Genomic DNA, 22,674 nt, shown 5'->3' on the forward strand with positions numbered 1-22,674 from the left:
GACTCTCGGGGCCCATTTCACAGCTGCTCCTGCTGCAAAGGTCACAAAGCTGTGAAGCCAGTGGTGGTGTGGGAACAGACTTCCAGGCAGGCTGGCACAGCCTGTCTGGACAATTGGAAAATACTGACACAATATGTTAAATATACGACTAAGTATTACACAACCATGAACAAGAATGAGAGCATGCTATAGGTACTCTCTACTATACAGGAAAAAAAAAATACTGGGGCGGGCTGGGGGAGGGGAGGGGCACAAAGAAAACCAAATAGAAGGTGATGGAAGACAATTTGACTTTGGGTGATGGGTATGCAACATAATCAAATGTCAAAATAACCTGGAGATGTTGTCACTGAACATATGTCCCCTGATTTATCAATGTCACCCCATTAAAATTAATAATAATAATAATAACAAAAAGAATTCTGCTAGTTGTATCAAAAACACATAAATAATTAATAGAATCATTTTTGCAAAGATTCCCCAAAAGCAAGTGTGGTGGCCTTGGGGACGGGGAAGGTGGATGGAGCCGGTGCAAGGGGAAGAAGTTCAGTCTGCTCTCCTGGATTGCTGGCCTGGAGGCTGCTCAAGCTGGCCCTTCCTCCCACTGTTAACAAAGAAGGGACTGGAGGGAGGAAGGCCAGTTCCAGTTCCAGGATCCTTCCAGCTTTAACATCAATAGATGCTGTTGGTTGATATAATTTCAGGGCTAATTTAATGACTGATATAGGTCATAAGACTATTTTCAAGACAAAAGCTTTTCTTTTCAATGATACTTTTAAATAATAAAGAAGTGTAAGATTTATCCCTTTAATGTTTCCTTTAGATAGCAATGAAGAACAGGCAAACTATTCATAATAACTTGAGTCCCCTAGATATGTTTGGGGAATTTTCATTTTACACAAATATAAACCCTCAATTTCAGGGGGGGGGGGGGAAGATGTTTTGGCTGTTTTTTGGCTTAAAGTGATTTTAAAGAATGTTTACATCCCAATTCTTCTCACGAATGTTCATACCCAAGAGCAGCCCTGCTCCAGAGACCTTGTTAGGTTGGATATTTTGCTGAAACATTGACAACAACCGAACCATCACATGAAAATAGTCTGGAGATTAAAAAAAAAAGCAAAAACCCTTTACACGAACAACAGATGTAAAGAAATTAAGGCCCCAAATGAGCAGCATTTACAAAGCGGTTTTTCAGAAGTGTCCATATCTTATTTTCGAGAACGCTTATATTCTAAGAGCAGCATGATCAGCCTGTTACGGAGGGTCTTAATTTTGTTTGTATAGTGCTGTTGAAATATTTTCTTCAGCTTTAGTGTTAACAAATCCAAAGATGGAAGATGATGACAATCTGGGATATTCAACATGGTGTGAAAAAATTCAGTCCACATATCCAAATGAGGAAGCCTGCAGAAACCAAATATAAATAGAGGATAAAATGTAGCACTCAACATACAGGCAACCCCACTCTTGCCTCTGACTCCCACAGGGTTGGACAGCTGAATAAAACAACTTTTACCTTAATGCAACTCAATGTATCAAGAGCAGGAATTGTGAATCTACCTATAAATAAGAGATCTAGCCCTAGCTGGTTGTCTCAGTGGTAAAGCGTCAGCCTGGTGTGTGGCTGTCTCAGGTTTGATTCCCGGTCAGGGCACACAGGAAAAGTGACCATCTGCTTCTCCACCTCTTCCCTTTTTCCTTCTGTCTCTCTCTCTCCCCCTCTCCTGCAGCCATGGCTCAACTGGTTCTAACAAGTTGTCCCCAGGTGCTGATAATGGCTCCATGGCCTCACCTCGGGTGCTAAAAGAGTTCAGTTGCTGAGCAATGGAGTAATGGTCCCAAATGGGCAGAGCATTGCCAGGTAGGGGGCTTGCCGGGTGGTTCCTGGTCAGTGCTCATGCGGGAATCTGTTTCTTTGCTTCCCCATCTCTCACTTAATAAAAAATAAATAAAAATAAAAAAAATAAGAGATCCAATTAAATACCTATATACACCTTATTCCGAAAGTAACTTAAGAAAAGTAGTCTTAGTAATAAGATAAGCTCTTCAGTGGAAAAACTTTCTCCTTTACTTTTTTAAAAAGAATATTGATCTTGGCCCTGGCCGGGTTGCTCAATGGATAAAGCATCACCCTGGCGTACTGAGGTTGCAGGTTCTATCCCCAGTCAGGGCACATACGAGAAGCAACCAATGAAATGGAACTAAATGGAATGAGTTGGTGCTTCCCTTCCTCTCTCCCTTCCCCCTTCTTTCCCCCCCTCTCTCAAATCAATTGGAAAATTAAAAAAATAAACAACCCCCCCATATATATATATAAAATCTGTTTTATATATATAAAATCTGTTTTTCACTAGCTGTCTTTATTATACTGCCAGAATCTGGATACCTGGTCAGTGGCTCTGCTGAGCCTAACTGCATATGTGCCAGGACCAGCTGAACAGGCGGGACTGCCCAGAATAGGGCTCAGATTTAGAGTCCCAGCCACTTCATGGCTAAAGGTAACTGCAAAACTCCAGAACAAAGAGATAGTATACTGCAGAAAAATCTGTTTCAGGTCAAAAATCCAGCCCATTATTACCAGGCCTGCTGAGGGTTAGTTAACATAGGACTTCTCTAGTCAGACATGAATAACACACTGTTCCTTCCACTTTGAGCAAGAGGAAGAATAAAGTAGTTGCTAAGGTTGGTGATTCATGCAGAAGAAAGCACAGTTGTAAGTTTTCCTCCAGGGCTTCTAACTTATTTACATACAGACACTACATTTTATAAAATTACTACTGACTGGTCTTCTTCTTGTCAGGGAATGTAAAATTCCATTAGGCTGTAACTTAAGATGAGTAGACTTTTCAACATGGTTTTATACCTCAAAAACATTTAAGAATAGGCACAAATGATCTGATGAACATACACAAATGCTCAGCTTAAACATGACCACCAGTATGTTCACACAATATGTTAAGAGAGCCATCTATGTTGAAAGAGGACGAGTCTAGACATTAATTCCACTGTGACTTTTATAGATGAAAACACAGTCTTAGAAACATGACAGTCATATAGGGGTGGAACTTAAAATGCTATTCTGTGATGGACAGCTGCCTCATCATATTACTTTATTATTTATGAAGCAATTTCACATTCATTACTGCCCTTGCTTCTTATAATAAACATCTGGGGTTACCAGGACCACTGTTTCCATTCACACAGGCAAGAGGACAAGCAAACCCAGAGGCTGGGTAGCACCAGGTGACTGGTGTGGACAGGACGTCGACACTTGACCAGGAGTTTCCACTGCTTCTGTGGGGCACTGGCTGCCCTGCTGTCACAGGTGGGAACAGAGTACTGACGCTATCGAACTTGTTCTCTGTACCCAGCGCCTAGGACTGCACCACATCACCACACTTTCCAAAGCATGGGTCTTGCACACAGAGGCAGAGATCCAGGTGGACATCAACATTCCAGTTATTTTCTCCTCACTGCAGCGCCAACGCCAATCAAATACCCACCTTCTGAAAAGGCCTTCAGGCTTCCAGACTCCTCCTTCATTTTTCATTTTCATGTAAGAGCCAAACAGCATGCAGTACACGGTCGCAGCAACTCCAAAGTAATCAACCTGCAAAAAAGTTTTCTGTGCAAAATACTGATTCACACATCATTATATTAACCTTTTGAGTAGTGAGTTTTTTTCATGCTCACTGACCCCCAGGAGTGAGTTTTTTTTTTCAAAAAATGAAATTAGTTCCAGTTCCAGTTTTATCAACTTAAAATCATGTTTGTTTGATAACCAATTTATGGAAATAAGAATATACATTTGCCTTTTTTTTTTTTTAATGTTGCCTTACACAGTTTTAAGATAAAAACTTTCATACAATCATACTCTGGATGGTCAGAAGGCATGAGGACGTACATGAACGTTCCTACTACTCAAAGGGTTACGATGTTTAACTCATGCAGCAAGCTACATAATCACAGGATGTTACTTTTAAAGAATGGGAATGCCACTTGTTCAATCATCTCACTGATGTGCCCGAATGATTGCCTGTCTAGGTGTTGCCAGAAGCTTCCATGGAGAGATGACCTACTGCCCTGATGTAGCCACTTGGAAAGCTCTGCTCTCCTTGAGCTATGTCCTTCCAAGTACCTCCTTTTGTTATCCAGGGGCAAACACAACTCTAATGCCCTCCCTCTGGGACAGCCTGAAGGGCCTCCAGCCTTCTCCCCGGGCACGGGGCCTCTGCTCTCCCAGCAGTCCAAAGCCTCCCGCTGTGGGATGTACTTGTAACTGAACATAACACCCAACCATGACCTAAATCCCGGGAAAGGAGACTAGAGTAGCTCAAGCTAACTAGATACCCAAATTCATTTAGAAAATAAGCTAAGTGTAATAAAGAAAAATGTTTTCAAATCTCTCATGTTAGTTTCATACCTGGTAGTTCCATGGTTTGTTACTGAGCATCTCAGTACACTGAAACCCGGATGTTTCACACTTTCCTGTAAACGTAGTTCCTTTTGGAAAAAGTTTCATATCTATACTCTGACCCAGGTCAATCAGTGTTAAACCAGCAGATAAATCATCATCTTCTCTGTCTTGTTCCAAAAATCTGTATTAAACACAAACAAGGGCCAGGCTGCATAAGCAGGAGTAATAAAAATCTGCTGGGCACACGGTAGGAGAGGCCTGCAAAAGTGTACCACTCGCCTGCTCCCAAGGATGAAGTTGTCTGGCTTAATGTCTCCATGGATGATCTCGCAGCCGTGGACTTGCTCAATCATGTGCAGCATTCTGATAGCAAAGGAAATCACTAGAGCTTGAGGCATCACTTTCTCAGGGGTGTTCTTGTAGAGATTAATGGCATTCTGGTAACAATGGAAAGTAGAATCCCGAGTTGGCCACAGGATCAATGAAATTTCAGGTCAAGAGCTTTACCCCTGCCTACCACTCCAATAAAAGTTCCACTACACAAGGTTTGTACAAGAGGCAAGTCAACAATGAACTTCACAGTCATGTCTGCACCATCAAAGTGAACACACTTACTAGTAATGTTCCATAGCTGTAGAGATCTCCCACTAATACACTGCCATCCTGGAAGAAGTGGGCAGAATAGAACTTGATAAACATGTGTTGCACACTGGGCTTTAGTCTCTCCATCAGCTGGGTCCCAATGTAGAATTCCCAGGGGTTGGCAGGCTTCTGAACCTGCAAATGAGGTAGTGACATTGGCATAGGGGAGGGAGGAGTGATGACAAGCTAGGTACTGTTGCTGCAATAGGGGACCTGCTGCAACCTAATTCTAGTGGTAAGGTGATTCGAGGTCCTGGTAGGATAATTTTGGTCCTTAAGTGCTGGCTATAGACCTAAATAAAACCACCACTGTGATTATAAAGAAAAAAAAAAGAAAGAGTGAAAGAGGCTGGCAAAGTCAAGTTCTAAACTGCACTTCTATACTGAACAAAAGGCTGCTCAGATTATTTACCTTCAAAACAAACTTTTGTTTATTTTTGGTATCCTTCAAATCTCCATGGGTAACTTCATAGACCTTGGCGAAAGCCCCTTCTCCAAGAAGGCGATCAATGTAGACCAACAAAGAACCTTAGAAGACAGATAATGTCAAAGTGAAAAAAAAAAAAGAAAAGAAAAGAAAAAGACTCAAAACATTAAAGACTTTATCAAAATGAAGTATTTTTAAAATTTTCTTGGTGCGTGAATTGCCTTAATAAACTTAGATGCAGCCCCTTCAGGAGATGCTCTCCTCGTCATGCACGACAGTTAAATGCCTGCCACAGGACAGCCCCTCATTAAGGCTGTGATGCAGGAGCGGCAGCACGGCCGGCCAGCCCTGTCACTCAGTGGCCTCTTCACCAACGTGCTCACATTCAAAGGGGTTGTACTGTGCTGCCTACTTGACAAGACTGTTGTGATGCTAGAAAAAAACATGTAAAATCCTCTGTAAAGGCCCCAGCAGGTTAGCTCAGTCAGTTAGAGCATCATCCCAAAACGCTCAAATGTTAAGTTTGATCCCCAGTCAGGGCACATATGGGAAACAACCAGTGAATGCACAACTCAGAGGAACAACAAATGAGTGCTTCTTTCCCTCTCACTTCTTCCTCTCTATCTCTCTAAAAAGCAAGCAATAAAAAAAAAAACCTCTGTAAAGTGCTAAACGAAGCTCTAACATGCCTTTAAAAAATGCAAGACTTCTACATCAGAATAAAAAGGGCAAAATATAATTGTTTCTAATATATAAACTTTATTAAAGTAAACCTATTGTTTTAGAATAGTTTTTGATGCACAGAAAGTTGCACAGACAGGAGAATGTCTGTATGCGCTGCATTTAGTTGCCCCTATTAAGTTTGACATAACCAGGGCATACTGGTCACATTAGTTAGTCAACAAGAAGCTGAAGTAGCTGTGTTAATTTCAGACAGCGTAGACCTCAGAGCAAGGAAAGTTATCAGGAAAAAAAGAAGTATTAAATGATGATGCCAGAATCAAGACTCCAAGAAAACTTAACAGTCCTTAATGTGGATGTATCTAACAAAAGCATTAAAATAGTGAGACAAAAATTGATAGAATTGTAAGAATAGATGGACTCACTATTATAGTTGCAGATTTCTCATCCCTTTATCAGGCAGAAAATTGGTAAGGACAAGGTTGAACTGAACAGAACCACCAATTAACTGATCTAATTGACATTTATATACTACTTCATCCAACAACAGCAGAAGTTCACATGGAACATTCACCAAAGAAGACCATATTCTAGGGCCTAGAATCTAGGCCATAAAACAACCTTTACAAATTAAGAAAATAAATAAACCACATAAAATGTACACTCAGACCACAATGGAATTAAACCAGTAATAACAGAAAGATAACTGGAAAGCTCCCAACCATTTGGAGATCAAACAACACACAAGTCCAGGAAGAAATCTCAAGAGAAATTGAAAATTAAGTTGAACTAAACAAAAATGAAAGCACAATTTACTGAAATTGTGGGATGCAGCAAAAATGCATATACTAAAAAAGAAAAATCTAAAAATCAATAATCTGTTTCCACCTTACAAAACTAGAAACAGAGAAAATTAAATCCAAAGTAAGTAGAAATACAAAAGCAAAAATCAATGAAATAGAAAATAGAGAATATTTAAAAAATCAAAAGCTGATTCTTTAAAATGATCAATAAAGCCAATAAGCCCAAAGTCAGGTTTCCTAAGAAAAAAAGAGGAGACACATATTATTATTATCAGAAATAAAACAGGGGCATCACCACAGATTCTATGCACATTAAAAGGATAATCAAGGAACACTATGAGGAATTCTATACCCACAAATCTGATAACCTTGATAAAATGGACCAACAATTTATCACAATTCACACACGAATAGATAATCTGAATAGGCTCATATTTAGTAAAGAAACAGAATCAATAACTAAGAGCTTTCCCAAACATAAAGCAACAGCTCAGATAGATTCAATGGTTAATTCTCCCAAACATTTAAGGAAATTATACCAATTCTGTACAACAGTGGTAGTCAATCTGGTCCCTACCGCCCACTAGTGGGCATTCCAGCTTTCATGGTGGGCGGTAGTGGAGCAACCAAAGTATAAATAAAATATTTAACTATAGTAAGTTGTTCTATAAAGATTTATTCTGCCAAACTTAGCGAAAATCTGACATAAAGTACTTGGTAAGTAATTATTATTATATGCTTTAACTTGCCGTAACTCTGCTTTATAACTTTTATAAAGTAAAGTTACTTTCCTACTTTATAAATCACCATTACTGTGGAACCGGTGGGCGGCTAGAAAATTTTACTACTAACAGAAATATAAAAGTGGGCAGTAGGTATAAAAAGGTTGACTACCTCTGCTCTACAATATCTTTCAAAGGACAGAAGCAGAGGGAAAACTTCCTATCCCATTCTGAGGTCAGTATCCCCCTAATACTAAACCAGGCAAACAAATGACAAGAAAGAAAACTATAAACCAGTATCTCTCATAAACACAGATGTAAAAATTCTCAAAATATTAGCAAATTAAATTTTTAAAAAGTATAAAAAAATTATATACTACAACTATATAGAATTTAATCTAGGTATGCTAAGCTGGCTGAACATTCAAAAATCACTTAATATAACCCATCATATCAACAGACTAAAAATAAAAATCACATGACTGTCTCAATACCTGCAGAAAAAGTATTTTAAAAAAATTCAACACCCATTCATGATGATTCTCTGCAAACTAGGAATAAAAGAGAAGTTTCTTAACTTGATAAAGAACATCTACAAAAAACCTACAGTTAATATCATACTTAACTATGAAAAACTAGATATATGTTTTCCCATTAAGATCAGGAACAAAGTGAGGATATCTGTTCTCATTGCTCCTATTCAGCATTGAACTGGAAGTTCGAGCTAATGCAAAAGGGCAAGAAAAGGAAATAAGAGGCATATAGATTGGGAAAGAAGAAATAAAATAGCCTTTGTACATAGATGACAGCATTGTCTATCCAGAAAATCCCAAAGAATCAAAAAAAGTCTGTAGCTAATAAGCAATAATAGCAAGGTTGAAGGAAACAAGGTTAATATACAAGTCAACTGCTTTCCTACTTACCAGAAATGAATAAATAGAATAAGAAATTAAAAACCCAATACCAGCCCTGGCCAGTTGGCTCAGCAGTGGAGCGTCAGCCCAGCGTGTGGAAGTCCCAGGTTTGATTCCCAGCCAGGGCACACAGGAGAAGTGCCCATCTGTTTCTCCACCCTTTCCCCTCTGTCTCTCTCTTCCCCTCCCACAGCCAAGGCTCCATTGGAGCAAAGTTGGCCCGGGCGCTGAGGATGACTCCATGGCTTCTGCCTCAGGAGCTAGAATGGCTCCAGCCGCAATGGAGCAACGCCCCAGATGGGCAAAGCATTGCTCCCTGGTGGGCATGCCGGATGGATCCCGGCTGAGCACATGCGGGAGTCTGTCTGACTGCCTTCCCACTTCTAACTTCGGAAAAATACAAAACAAAAAAACAAAAAGACCCCACACAATACCATTAACATTAGCACCCCAGGTATGCAAGCATTATTAAAACACTTAGGTATAACTCGAACAGAATAAGTATAAGATCTATATGAGGAAACTGATGAAATCAAAGATTTAAATAGATATCCCATGTACATGATAACACAATATTGCCAAGATGTTATTCTTCCCAACTTAATTTATAGATTCAATGTAATCCCAATCAAAACCCCAGTAAGTTATTTCACGGATACTGACAAAGTGATTCTAAAGTTTATATGGAGAGGGAAAAGACCCAAAATAGCCCTTGCAATATTGAAGACTAACACAGCAAAGATTGATACTACCCAACCTCAAAACTTACTGTAAAAGCTATCATACTCAGGACACTGTGGTACTGGTGAAAAACAAACAGATCAATGGAACAGAGAAACAGACCCATAAATAGATGCAAACAAATACAGTCAGCTGTTCACTGACAAGAAAGCAAAGGCAATTCAATTAAAACCTTTTCAACAAATTGTGATAGAATAATTGGACATCAACATGCAAAACTAAAGCTAGATACAGAAACTTTCACAAGTCAAAATGGACCATACACCTAAATGTAAAACACAAAACTATGAAAGTCCTAGAAGATAACACAGAAGAAAACCTAGGTGACCTTGGATTTGCTGATGACCTCTTAGATACACCAAAAGCATAATCTGCAAAAGAAAAAAAACTGATAAACTGGACTTCATTAAAATTAAAAACCTGTGTCAATAAGACACAGGCCTTGGCCAGTTGGCTTAGAAGTAGAGCATCAGCCTGGTGTGTGGAAGTCTGGTGTGTGGAAGTCCTAGGTTCCATTCCTGGCCAGGGCACACAGAAGAAGCGCCTATCTGCTTTTCCACCCTCCCTCTCTCCTTCCTCTCTGTCTCTCTCTTCCCCTCCCACAGCCAAGTCTCCATTGGAGCAAAGTTGCCTGGGCACTGAGGACAGCTCCATGGCCTCCACCTCAGGCGCCAGAATGGTTCCAGTTACAGCAGAGCAATGCCCCAGATGGGCCAAGCATCGCCCCCTAGTGGGCATGCTGGATGGATCCTTGTCAGGCGCATGTGGGAATCTGTCTGCCGTCCCCCCACTTCTCACTTCGGAAAAATACAAGGAAAAACAAAAAAGACACAGTTAATAGAATAAAAAGAAAAGCCAGAGACTGAGAAATGAGAAAGTCTTTGCAAAACACCCATCTTATAGAAGACTGTTATCCAAAATATACAGTGAACTCTTAAAACTCAACACTAAGAAAACGAACAACCTGATTAAAAAGGGGGCAAAAGATCTGAACATATAACTGAACAGAGAACATATAGATGGCAATAAACATATAAGAAACGTCAATGTCATTTCATTAAGCAATTGCAAATTAAAACAATAATGAGATACCACTGCACACATATTAGAACGGTTAAATTGAAAATGCTGACAACACCAAATGCTGTGAAAATGTGGAGCAGCCAGAACTCTCATTCTTGCTGGTGGGAATGCAAAATGGCATGAACCCTTCTGGAAGACAGTTTGGCAGCTTCTTAAAAAAGTAAACATATTCTTACCATATGATTCAGCAATCAACGTCCTTGCTATTTACCCAAATGAATTGAAAACTTATATCCACACAAAAACTGCACTGGAATGTGTACAGCACCTTTATTCATAATTGCCAAAACTAGGTGAATGAATAAATAAATGATAGTTCATTTGTACAGTGAAATGTTACTCAGCAATTAAAAAGAGCTATTAAGCCATTACAAGACATGGAAGAAACTTAAATGCACATTGCTAAGTGAAGTAAGCCAACCTGAAAAGTCTATATATTGTATGGTTACAACTATACTGCTCACAAAAATTAGGGGATATTTTAAAATGAGTATGAAGCTATAAAAGATCCCCTTTTTTGTGAGCAGTATATATGATGTCCTAGAAGAGGCAAAACTATGGAGACAGTTAGTGAAAGGATTAGTGCTTGTCAGAATTTCTGGTGGAGGGAGGGAGGCATGAACTGCTGGAGCAGAGTACTTTTAGGGCAGTGAAACTGCTCTGAGACTGTAATGATGGATAGATACTATGTCACTTCACATTTCTCAACACAGAACTTAAAATACCAAGAGAGGGAACCCTAAGATAAACTTCCATTAATAATGTAACAATGTTAGAAAGCACCCTGTGAGAAGTGTTGTTCCCATTGTTATTCACACCCACTTTCCCACTCCCACTAAAAGTTGGCCATTTTTATTCATTTTTGAGTATCTTTCAAGAGTTCTCTGGAAATACTATCAAGTATGAATACATATTATAAATATGATCTTAGCCTTCTTTAGAAACAAAAAGCAGCACATAGTAATTGCCTGTCCTTTCACTTATAGCATGTTTTGGCGGTCATCCTTTATAGAACAGAGAGCTGCATTTCACTGCACAGGTGGCAGTCACTTACTGAAGCAATCCCCGTCAACACTTCATGTAGCTTCCAACCTGCTGCTTTTACATGCACATGTCATTTGGAAAACATGCAGTATATGTGCAGAAAATTCTCGGAAGCGATGTCTGCGTCTAAAAGTATGTGCATTTAAAAAAAATTTTTTTTTTTTATTAAATGAGAGGAGGGGAGGCAGAGAGACAGACTCCTGCATGTGCCCCAACAGAGATCCACCCAGTAAGCCCCCTACAGGGCGATGCTCTGTGCATTTTTAATTTTGATAGCTATTGCCAACTGGCCTTCTATAAGTTACAGGCCCAAAGCAATCAAAATGCTCACTACTGTTGTACCTTAGCAAAATGTTCTGTGCTTAGTCCTATGGATAAAACTCTTTACCTGTCCATGCAGAAGTGGTGGTGGTTCCAAGAGCAGAATCACACACACACGAGTTACCACCAACTTCCCACAGAGAAACAAGAGTTTAAAGTTTTCTTACCCAGTTGAAACTCAGTCTTGGGCTTGATGGCAGGAAGTTGACACTGCCATTTAAAAGCATTTGGATGGGAGAGCACTGGTTGAGTAAGTCCAGATAGAAGTTTGAAAATCAATTCATCATCCCATGGATTCTCAACAGTGAAGTCTTAAAGGAATAAAAACAAAAACAGAAAATAAATTCAGCTCCTAAGATACTACAAATAAAGCAAGTGGAGACATGCATTAAATCAGCTTTCAAAAGAACTTATCTGTAAAGAGCATTGATTCAAATAATAAAGAAACATTTTCAAAAGTCAAAATGGGCCCTGGCTGGTTGGCTCAGCGGTAGAGTGTTGGCCCAGCGTGTGGAAGTCCTGGGTTTGATTCCCAGTCAGGGCACACAGGAGAAGTGCCCATCTGCTTCTCAACCTTCCCCCTCTCCTTTCTCTCTGTCTTTCTCTTCCCCTCCTGCAGCCAAGGCTCCACTGAAGCAAAGTTGGCCCAGGCACTAAGGCACTAGAATGGCTCTGGTTGCAATGGAGCAACGCCCCAGATGAGCAGAGCATCGCCCCCTGGTGGGCATGCTGGATGGATCCAGGTTGGGTGCATGCAGGGATCTGACTGCCTCTCTGCTTCTAACTTCAGAAAAATACAAAAAAAAAAAAAAAAAGTCAAAACGGGTAGTTCTACACACAGCTCATTATTTGTTATTTTAGATCTACAAATTTAGACCAATAAGTGCCAAGGGTAACTGTTTCACCTCATCTGGAACTGCTAGATACTGCCGTTAGCATAATTTCAGGTGCACGTCTTAAAAGCAGACTAGGAATAATTAATAAATTATTTCTAACAAGCTCAGATATATATTCTCTAAAATTGCTTTTCCACTTCTGTCTATAAAATACGTTACTTTTTAACATTTACACTACCTATGTGCAATCTGCATGTATGAAATACTTTGGGTTCACAAAAGAGAAATCATTTCTAAAGGGAAGAAAAAAGTTAGTGGCAATTATCAAAGACTAATCCAGCATAATTAACATGTACTTAGTGCTAAGCCTATCTAGAATAAGTCCTGAGGACTTCACATTTAGTTTGTAACTCACTTGGTCCTTCCAAAGTAGGTACAGCCATGAATGACCGCTACTTCACAGAAAGAGGGCTACGAAGGACTGAAATAACCTCAGCCAAGATCACATAACCTCATAAGAGGGGGAGCCAGGATTAGAACCTAGTCAGTCTATCTCCATAGGCTGTGTTTCTCACCACTATGTAAGATGTTTCTATATAGCCTGGGGTTGAGGTCCCTTAACCCTGAGCCAGGTTATTTTTCTGTAAAATGAAGTCAATAGTAGTATATGCTTGGCACATAGTAGGTCCTCCAATTCCCTCTTCTAATAGGTACTTATTTAGACACTTTCTAAAAATTAAATAGATGAACTTGCCCTCAAGCATGCTCCTGTTGTGATATGGTATGCAAGTTCTGTCTGAACTTGTGTTCTACTCAATGACATTCAAGTTCCTACTCTTTGAGCATGTCATGAAACAGCTTTTACCAGGCACTTGTCCTTATTCAGGGGCACAATGAACACTGTAAATCAGTTCATACTTGAGGTATCAACATTCCCAAATGAAGGAGGCTGCATCCAGTCTTCCTGGAACCCAGTGCTGGCATCTGATGGCTCCCCCACAAGGGCAAGGTCAGTGTCCGTGAGAGTACAAGCCTTCAGGCTCCGCTCTGCCTCGCTGGTCAGCAAGCCCCTCACAGCTGGCTGGCTCAGATGCAGCGAGGATGCTGAAGGTGCATCAGCAGTCACTGCTGGTTCTGGGCCTTCCTCTAGAATTGGACTGGAAGTGTAAAAGGAATAACAGAGGAGGAAACAAAACACTATGTGTGACCAGAGGCTTACAGGAACCACACTCTGTATTTCTCTTAGAAGCAAAGTTCAGCTCTAATATACCTTACTCCATCTTTATTTCCAATATACATAAATACATAGGTAAGAATATATTTTTATACAGATGAATTTATATATCAATTTCAGGTTGCATTTTTACCTCAACACAGGCATTTTTTTTAAGTGAGGGGAAAGGAGACAGACAGACTCCCACATGTGCCCCAACCAGGATCTAGCCAGCAACCCCCATCAGGGCCCAATGCTCAAATCGACTAAGCTATCCTCAGCACCCCAAAGCAGCAGAATATACATTCTTTTTAAGTGCATGTGGTACATTTTCTAGGATAGACCACATGTTGGGATACAAAACAAGTCTCAATAAATTTAAAAAGATTGAAATCATAACAAGTATCTTGTCTGACCACAATGATATGAAACTAGAAATCAACTACAATAAAAAAAACTAAAAAACATTCAAACTCAAGGGGGCTGAATAGCATGTTATTAAAAAACAAATGGGTTAACAATGAGATCAAAGAACAAATCAAATATTTCCCTGAAACAAATGAAAATGAACATACAACAACCAAAAATCCAAAAGACACAGTGAAAAGCAGTCCTGAGAGGGAAGTTCATAGCATTATAGGCATACCTCAAGAAGAAAAATGTCAAATAAACAACCCTACACATGAAAGAACTAAAAAAAGAACAAAAAAGCCCAGAGGAAGTATAAGGAAAAAATAATACTATGAAGAACTATACGCCAACAAATTGGACAACCTGAGGAAATGGATAAATTCCAAGAAACAGACACTCAAAAGAAATAAAACTATAGGCCGCCAGACCAGGCTGTGGTGCAGTGGATAGACTGGGATGCGGAGGACCCAGGTTTGAGACCCTGAGGTTGCCAGCTTGAGCACAGGCTCATCTGGTTTGAGCAAAAAAGAAAAAAATTAGCTCACCAGCTTGGACCCAAGGTCGCTGGCTTAAGCAAGGGGTTATTCAGTCCGCTACAGTCCCCCAGTCAAGGTACATATGAGAAAGCAATCAATGAACAACTAAAGTGCCACAATGAAAAACTGATGATTGATGCTTCTCATCTCTTTCTATTCCTGTCTGCCTATCCTTCTCTCTGACTCTCTCTGTAAAAAAACCCACAAAAAAACCCCCAAAAACCAAATAAACAAAAAAAACTATAGGCCAATATACCTGATGAACATTAGATGCTAAAAATCTCAAAAAATTATTAGCAAACCAGATCCAGCAATACATTAAAAAGATCATACATCATGATCAAGTGGGATTTATTCTGGGGATGCAAGGCTGGTACAATATTCCAAATCAATAAATGTGATTCATCACATAGAATGAAGGATAAAAATCACATGATCAAATCAATAGATGCAGAAAAAGCATCTGATGAAACCCAGCAAGCATCTGATAAAATCCAGCACCCATTTATGATAAAAATTCTCAGCAAAGTGGGAATAGAGGGACCATATCTCAACGTAACAAAGGCTACATATGGCGCAGATGAATTTATACAGATGAATTTATACAGGGGCACAATGGGCAAAATCTACAAGCATTGTAAGCCCTGGGTAGATAGCTCGGTTGGTTGGAGCACCATCTGGAAGCACAAAAGTTCCTGGTTCAATTCCAAGTCAGGACACATATAGGAATAGCTCAATGTTCCTGTTTCTCTGTCTCCCACTTCCTCCTCTTAAAAAAAAAATCTATAAGCATTTCTTTCTTTTCTTTTTTAGATTTTATTATTGATTTTAGAGGGGGGGGGGCAGCAGGAGGCATCAACTTACAGAAGTTGCTTCTCTTCTGTGCCTTGACTAAACAAGCTCAGGGTTTCGAACTGGCAACAGTAGCATTCCAGTTTGATATGTTAACCATTTCACCACCACAGGTCAGGTTATAAGCATTTTCCTTAAGATCAGAAAGAAAACAGGGATGTCCGCTTTCGCCACTCTCATCCAACATAGTACTAGAAGTCCTAGCCACAGTAATCAGACAAGAAGAAATAAAAGGCATCCAAATTGGAAAGAAAAAAGTAAAATTATTTGCTGATGATGTGATATTATACATAGAAAAGCCCAAAATCTCCACCAAAAACTACTAGATCTAATAAATGATTTCGACAAGGCAGGATACAAAATTAATATTCAGAAATTAGTGGTATTTTTATACACCAATAATAAACTGTCAGAAAGAGAAAATAAAGAAACAATTCCATTTATTATTGCAAGAAAAAAAAAAGTATCCAGGAATAAATTTAAACAAGAAGGTAAAAGACTTGTACTTGGAAAATTATATGACATTGAAAAAAGAAATTGAGGCCTGACTTGTGGTGGCGCAATGGATAGGCATCAACCTGGAATGCTGAAGTTGCCTGTCAAGACACTGGGCTTGCCCGGTCAAGGCACATATGAGAAGCAACTACAAACTGATGCTCCACACTCCTCCCTACCCCCCTGCCCTCTCTCTCTCTGTCTCTCTCTCTCCTCTCTCTAAATATCAATAAATAAAATCTTGGAGAAAAAAAGAAAGAAAATTGAGGAAGATACAAACATGTGGAAGCATATACCATGTTCATGGATAGGAAGAATTAACATCATTAAAATGTCCATACTTCCAGAAGCAATCTATAGATTCAATGAAATTCCTAGTAAAATACCAATGGCATACTTAATAGATTTAGAACAAATATTCCAAAACTTAATATAGAACCACAAGAGAACCAGAATAGCCTCAGCAATCTTGGTAATGAAGGACAAAGTGGGAGGTATCACACTTCCTGATACCAAGTTATAGTACAAGGCCACTGTAATCAAAATGCCTGCTACAGGCATAAGAACAGGCATACATATCAAAGAACAGAACGGCAAAGCCAGAAATAAACCCATGCTTTTATGGTCAATCAATATTTGACAAAGGAGGCAAGAGCATACAATGGAGTAGAGAGTCTCTTCAATAAATGGTATTGGAAAAATTGGATAAGTACCTGCAAAGAAATGAAACTAGACCACCAACTTGTACCATATGCAAGAATAAACTCAAAATGGATAAAAGACTTAAATGTAAATCACAAAACCATAAAAATACTAGAAAAAACATAGAATCTCAGATTTCTAACAGCAATAGTTTTGCTGATATATGTCCTCAAGAAAGTGAAACAAAAGAAAAAATAAACAAATGGAACTACATACATCAAACTAAAAGCTTTTGCAGAGCAAAAGACACCATCAAGAAAATGAAAAGCCAACCCACTGCATGGGAGAACATAATCACCGATACATCTGACAAGGGGTTAATAACAAAAATTTATAAAGAACTTATAAAATTCAACACCAGGAAGATAATCAAGTCAATTTAAAAATGGGCAAAGGACCTGAATAGACACTTCTCCAAAGAGAAATATGGATGGCCAACAAGCTTATGAAAAAATGCTGAATGTCACTATCATCAGAGAGATACAAATTAAACCACAAGGAGGTATCACCTCACACCTGTCAGAATGGTTCTCATCAACAAATCAACAAACAAGTACTTGTGAGGGTATGGAGAAAAGGGAACCCTCCTGCACTGCTGGCAGGAATGCATACCTGTTCAGCCACTGTGGAAAACAGTATGGAGTTTTCTCAAAAAATTAAAAATGGATTTGCTTTTGACCCACCTATCCCACTTCTGAGAATATATCTGAAGAAACCCAAAACATTAATTCGAAAAAATGTATGTATCCCTATGTTCACTGCAGCACTATTTACAATAACCAAGATCTGAAAGCAGTCCAAGTGTTCATGAGTGAATGAGTGGATTAAAAAACTATGATACAATGGAATACTATACAACCATAAAAAGGAAGGAAATCTTACCCTTTGAATATACATAAATGGACCAGGAGATTATTATGCTAAGTGAAATAAGCTAGTCAGAGATAAATACCAGATGACCTTCACTTATATGTGTAATCTAAAGAACACAATAAACTGATGAACAAAATAGAAACAAAGGTACGGCTACATGGAACAGATGGATAGTTGTCAAAGGAGAAAGTTGTGAGGGGACTGGATGAAAGAAGGTAAAAGGATGAATCAAAGAACATATATAGACAATACACAGATACAGACAACAGGGTGGCAACAGCCAGAGTGGAGGTGGGGGTAGATAGGTGGAGGGAGGAAAGGGAAATGGGGGTGGAAAGAGACTTTGCCTGGGGCAAAAGGGTACACAGTGTGGCGTGTAGATGGTATAATACTGAGCTGTACACTTGAAACCTGTAAGGTTTGGTGAACCATGTTATTCCAATAAATTATACTCCTCACCCAATTTCTCTAATTATCTCAAATTATAGTGATACCTTTGTCAAAACCAACAAACCAAAATTAACTACTTCCAGACTTCACATAGATTTGCACTTTTTCACACTGCCCTTCAGTGCTCCAGGACCTGACCTTGGGCACCATGTTGCGTTTAGCTGTCATGTTTCCTCAACTCTCTCTTCTCATCTGTCACAGTTTCTGAGTTTTTCCTACTTTCCAAAGCCTGTCAGTTTTGAGAAGCACTGGCCAGGCATTTTATAGAATGCCTTTCAATGTGGCTTTCTCTGATGTTTTGTTATGACTGGACTGTGAGTATTGGTTTTGGGGTATAATATCAGAGGTGAAGTGCCCTTGTCATTACACGATATCACCATGCATTTGGTAAAGGTTGTGTCTGCTGGTTTCTCCACAGTTCCAGCATGGATTTTAATGACTGTACACCATTTGAGTCACTGGATGTATGATGGAATATAAAAATGCCATGGTTCTGAGATATTGAAAGTATTTCCAGTAATTTATATTACAACAAAACATATAACAGGGGTAGCCAAACACAGAAAAATGTTGTCTCCAAACCATGTACATTGCTACCAGCAACATGAGTGCCCAAATTAGTTTTTGTACATTTGTGATTAACAAAACTTTTTTTTACCACTCCATAAATATTTGGTTACCTTTCTAGCTCTTTCCCCATGAACACTGAAAAGGTAACAGTACTGTATCTCTGTCACCACTGATTACAGTAAAAAAAATAATCATTTGTAATTGTATCTAGATTGGGAGAATTAGAAATATGCACTGGGAATCCGTAGCATCAGGCTTGATTCTGTCCTATGTAATTTTTTCTTAGAGAGAGGCAAAGAAAGACAGAGAGATAGGAACATCGAGCTGTTCCTCTTTGTGCCCTGACAGGGAGCCAACTGGCAACGCCTGCACTCCAGGATGACGCTCCAACCAAACTATCTGGCCAGGGCGTAATTCTTTTTTTTTTTTTGATTGGTTTTTTTTACAGAGACCGAGAGTAGAAGAGAGAGAGGGGAGGGGGAAAGGAAATATTTGCTCTTTTCCACTTAGTTGTGTATTCATTGGTTGTTTCCCATATCTGCCAGACCAGCGATCAAACCCGCAACCTGTCATTTTAGGACAACACTCCCTCTAACCACTAACTGAGCAACCAGCCAGGGCTCTGTCCTATGTACTGCTAAGTTAATCTTATGCTAAGGGTGGCTTGTGGTAGTATTCTGAGAATTTTAAATTAAGGCAAAATTTATTTAATTTGCCTTAATTGTATTATTCATAAGTTAACTATTTCCCACATGTTTATTTACTAATTGTTCTTTTATAAATTCTGCTCATGTCCTTTATCCCCCCACTATTCACTAGGGTCTTAGTTTAAAAAGATATCAAGAATCAGTATAGCCTAGTTGTGAAAGCAAGGGTTCTAAAATAAGAGATAATTTCTAGCGCTGCCAATTAGAAGCTGTATGGCTTTAGGTAATTTATTTAGCCTTCTAGACCTGGTTTCCTCATCTATAATGGTAGAAGTTCCTACAACTAAAGTTACTGTAAGATTAATTAAGGCCCTGGCCAGTTGACTCAGTGGATAGAGCATTAGCCCGGTATATGAATGTCCTAGGTTCAATGTCGGGCAGGGCACACAAGACAAGTAACCATCTGCTTCCCTCTCCCACCTTCTCCCCCTTCTCTCCCTCCTCTCCCACAGCCAGTGGCTTGATTGGTTTGAGCATGGGCCCCGGGCACTAAGGATGGCTCAGTTAGTCTGAGTGTGTCAGCATCAGGCGCTAAAATTAGGTTGGTTGATTCGAGCTTCAGCCTCAGATTGGGGTTATCAGGTGGATCCCGGTTGGGGCACATGCCCCAGATAGTATGTCTCACTATCTCCCCTCCTTTCACTTAAAAAAGATTAAACAATATAGTACATGAAAAACATAGCTACTGTTCTGGAATATAATAAATACTCAAAGACTGTAGCTACTTTCAGTGTCCATGACATTTATAAGACTATCCAAGTATGTTGGAATTTTGCCTGACCAGGCGGTGTGCAGTGGATAGAGCATGGGACTGCGATGCAAAGGACCCAGGTTCAAAACCCTAAGGTCCCTGGCTTGTGCATGGGTTCATCAGGCTTGAGCACAGGGTCAACGGCTTGAGCGTGGGATCATAAACATGATCCTATAGTCACTGGCTTGAGCCCAGAAGTCACTGGCTTGAGCAAGGGGTCACTTGATCTGCTGCAGACCCCCTGGTCAAGGCACATATGAGAAAACAATCAATGAACAACTAAGGTGCTGCAACAAAGAATTGATGCTTCTCATCTCTCGCCCTTCCTATCTGTCCCTATACGTCCCTCTCCCTGACTCTTTCTCTGTTAAAAAAAAAAAAAAAAGTAGGAATTTTAATTCTGCAAAACATTAATGCATAGTAAGTCTGCATTTTATACAAATGCCTAAGAGGCTTAAACAACTGAATCTTCTTCCTCATAAAAGAAAGTTATTGGGTTTGTTTCCCAGCCAGGGCACACAGAAGAAGTGCCCATCTGCTTTTCCACCCTTCTCCTTCTTCTTTCTCTCTCTCTCTCTCTTCCTCTCCTGCAGTCAAGGCTCCAATGGAGCAAAGTTGGCCCGGGCACTGAGGATGGCTACATGGCTTCCACCTCAGGTGCTGGAATGGCTTCAGTTACAATGGAGCAACACCCCAGATGGGCGGAACATCGCCCCTGGTGGGCTTGCTGGGTGGATCCCGGGAGTCTGTCTCTCTGCCTCCCTGCTTCTCACTTCAGAAAAAAAAAAGTTATTGATTTTTCTCAATACCAATGGGTATAGAGAAAGATTTCTGTTTGCTCAGTTCTGCAAGCCTTTCTATGTCAGAATCTTTGGCTAGTATTTGCAGTTCTGCTCCCAAAATGAGTGAAAGTCAGGCACAGAAACTGCTCCCACAGGAATTCTCTGCTACCTCACTGCTTCTCTCATGGCCCTGATGCACCCCATGTTTAAAATGATCATTGTATTTATCTACAGAGAGGACCTTCCTACTTAAAGCTGCAAGTCCATAAAAACTCTATTAGCCGTTAAGAATTGAAATTCTATTATAACTAAAGCAAAGCCAGAATGAAAATGGAGTGACAGGACCTCACGCTCACAATACCTGAACTTTCTGTCTTTTGAGGGTTCCACGTTTTCTTCACATGAATTCAAAGTCCCAGGGATACACTGTGCTGCTACCACATTTTCTAAAACATACAAAATTAGAGGCAGACATTATGTGTGCATGTATGTACACAAGTTTTATAGTGACTTTCATTACAATTTTTAAATAATGTTCTATGGCAAAATGTGCTGCAAGATTTTTCAAATGGGGGAAAATCACTTCACTCCTTTCAAAGATTAGGGCCAGGAGAGGGCACATTCACTGTGGGCAGGAGACTGAACAACGGGAGGTTACTGGTATGGGTGGCAGGCCACATCCTACTTTGGGAGAGCCTGACCACAGACATGGAGTATAAAAGGCAGCAAGGCTTCTGGAGGGCAGAGCTTTTGGTGTCCTTCCCTCAGTCAGTATTAAGTTTGTATCAGAAAGCTCAGGGCTGACCTGTGGAGGCACAGTGGATAGAGCTACAACCAGCAATGCCAAGGTTGCCAGTTCAAAACCTCAGGCTTGCCCGGTTAAGGCACATACGAGAAGCAATCAATGAACAACTAAAGTGAAGCAAGTACAAGTTGATGCTGCTTGCTCTCTCTCTCTCTCTCTCTCAAATCAATAAATAAAATATTTAAAAAAATAGAAAAAGAAAGAAAGCTCACTTCCTGGTAATAGTTACTACTTCCTTTAACATAAAAACTATTGATCAACAGACTAGATAGGAAAGAAATATAGAATAAACTTACCAAATGACATTAATACTATATATGACCAAGTATCATAATGGATTAAATTTTATCAAATATTGCCTCACCAAATAGGTGCTAATAGGTTTTAATATTAAACATTAGCTTCTAGCCTGACCTGTGGTGGCGCAGTGGATAAGGCGTCGACCTGGAAATGCTGAGGTCGCTGGTTCGAAACCTTGGGCTTGCCTGGTCAGGGCACATATGGGAGTTGATGCTTCCAGCTCCTCCCCCCGCCCCCCCATCTCTCTCTCCTCTCTCTGTCTCTCTCCCTCTCTAAAAATGAATAAATAAAAAAAAATTAAAAAAAAAACAAAAAAACATTAGCTTCTATTTATAGAACCAAAGTGGCAAATACTCTAAGTGTAGCCAATTTTGACTATTTTGAAAGGCTCTTGACTAAACTAGTTTTTTTGAGGGAAAAAACTTTTTTTTTTTTTTGTGGAAAAAACTTTTTATTAAAGTGGCAAACTTGTGATAAAACTTGGCAATTTTCCAAGTTTCAACTGAACTCTCCTTTAAAATTCAGAAAAGAAATATACTGTATTTGTTAATATTGTAAGAAAAAAAAAATTAACCTTAGTTAAACATTTTTAA

General features: G+C 39.6%; 1 protein-coding gene across 3 annotated transcripts in view; it reads right to left on the reverse strand.

Moving 5' to 3' along the window:
• Positions 1 to 861: 861 nt before the first annotated feature.
• BUB1 (BUB1 mitotic checkpoint serine/threonine kinase) overlaps positions 862 to 22,674 on the reverse strand; it is a 59,070-nt gene continuing 37,257 nt past the window's right edge. For 2 of the 3 annotated variants that reach the window (XM_066267700.1, XM_066267698.1), the window contains 9 exons: positions 21,338 to 21,422; positions 13,553 to 13,791; positions 11,966 to 12,109; positions 5,475 to 5,590; positions 5,036 to 5,197; positions 4,700 to 4,857; positions 4,427 to 4,601; positions 3,507 to 3,613; positions 862 to 1,407 (listed from right to left, as the gene is read on the reverse strand). In XM_066267700.1, the coding sequence (XP_066123797.1) occupies positions 1,212 to 1,407; positions 3,507 to 3,613; positions 4,427 to 4,601; positions 4,700 to 4,857; positions 5,036 to 5,197; positions 5,475 to 5,590; positions 11,966 to 12,109; positions 13,553 to 13,791; positions 21,338 to 21,422 (1,382 nt within the window). In that variant the 3' untranslated portion in view covers positions 862 to 1,211. Of the gene's footprint in view, positions 1,408 to 1,795; positions 1,937 to 3,506; positions 3,614 to 4,426; positions 4,602 to 4,699; positions 4,858 to 5,035; positions 5,198 to 5,474; positions 5,591 to 11,965; positions 12,110 to 13,552; positions 13,792 to 21,337; positions 21,423 to 22,674 lie in introns of all 3 variants that reach the window. The other variant, XM_066267699.1, reaches the window with a different exon arrangement.

The sequence above is a fragment of the Saccopteryx bilineata genome, chromosome 3, assembly GCF_036850765.1.
Source record: "Saccopteryx bilineata isolate mSacBil1 chromosome 3, mSacBil1_pri_phased_curated, whole genome shotgun sequence".
In the NCBI taxonomy this organism is placed as follows: Eukaryota; Metazoa; Chordata; class Mammalia; order Chiroptera; family Emballonuridae; genus Saccopteryx; species Saccopteryx bilineata.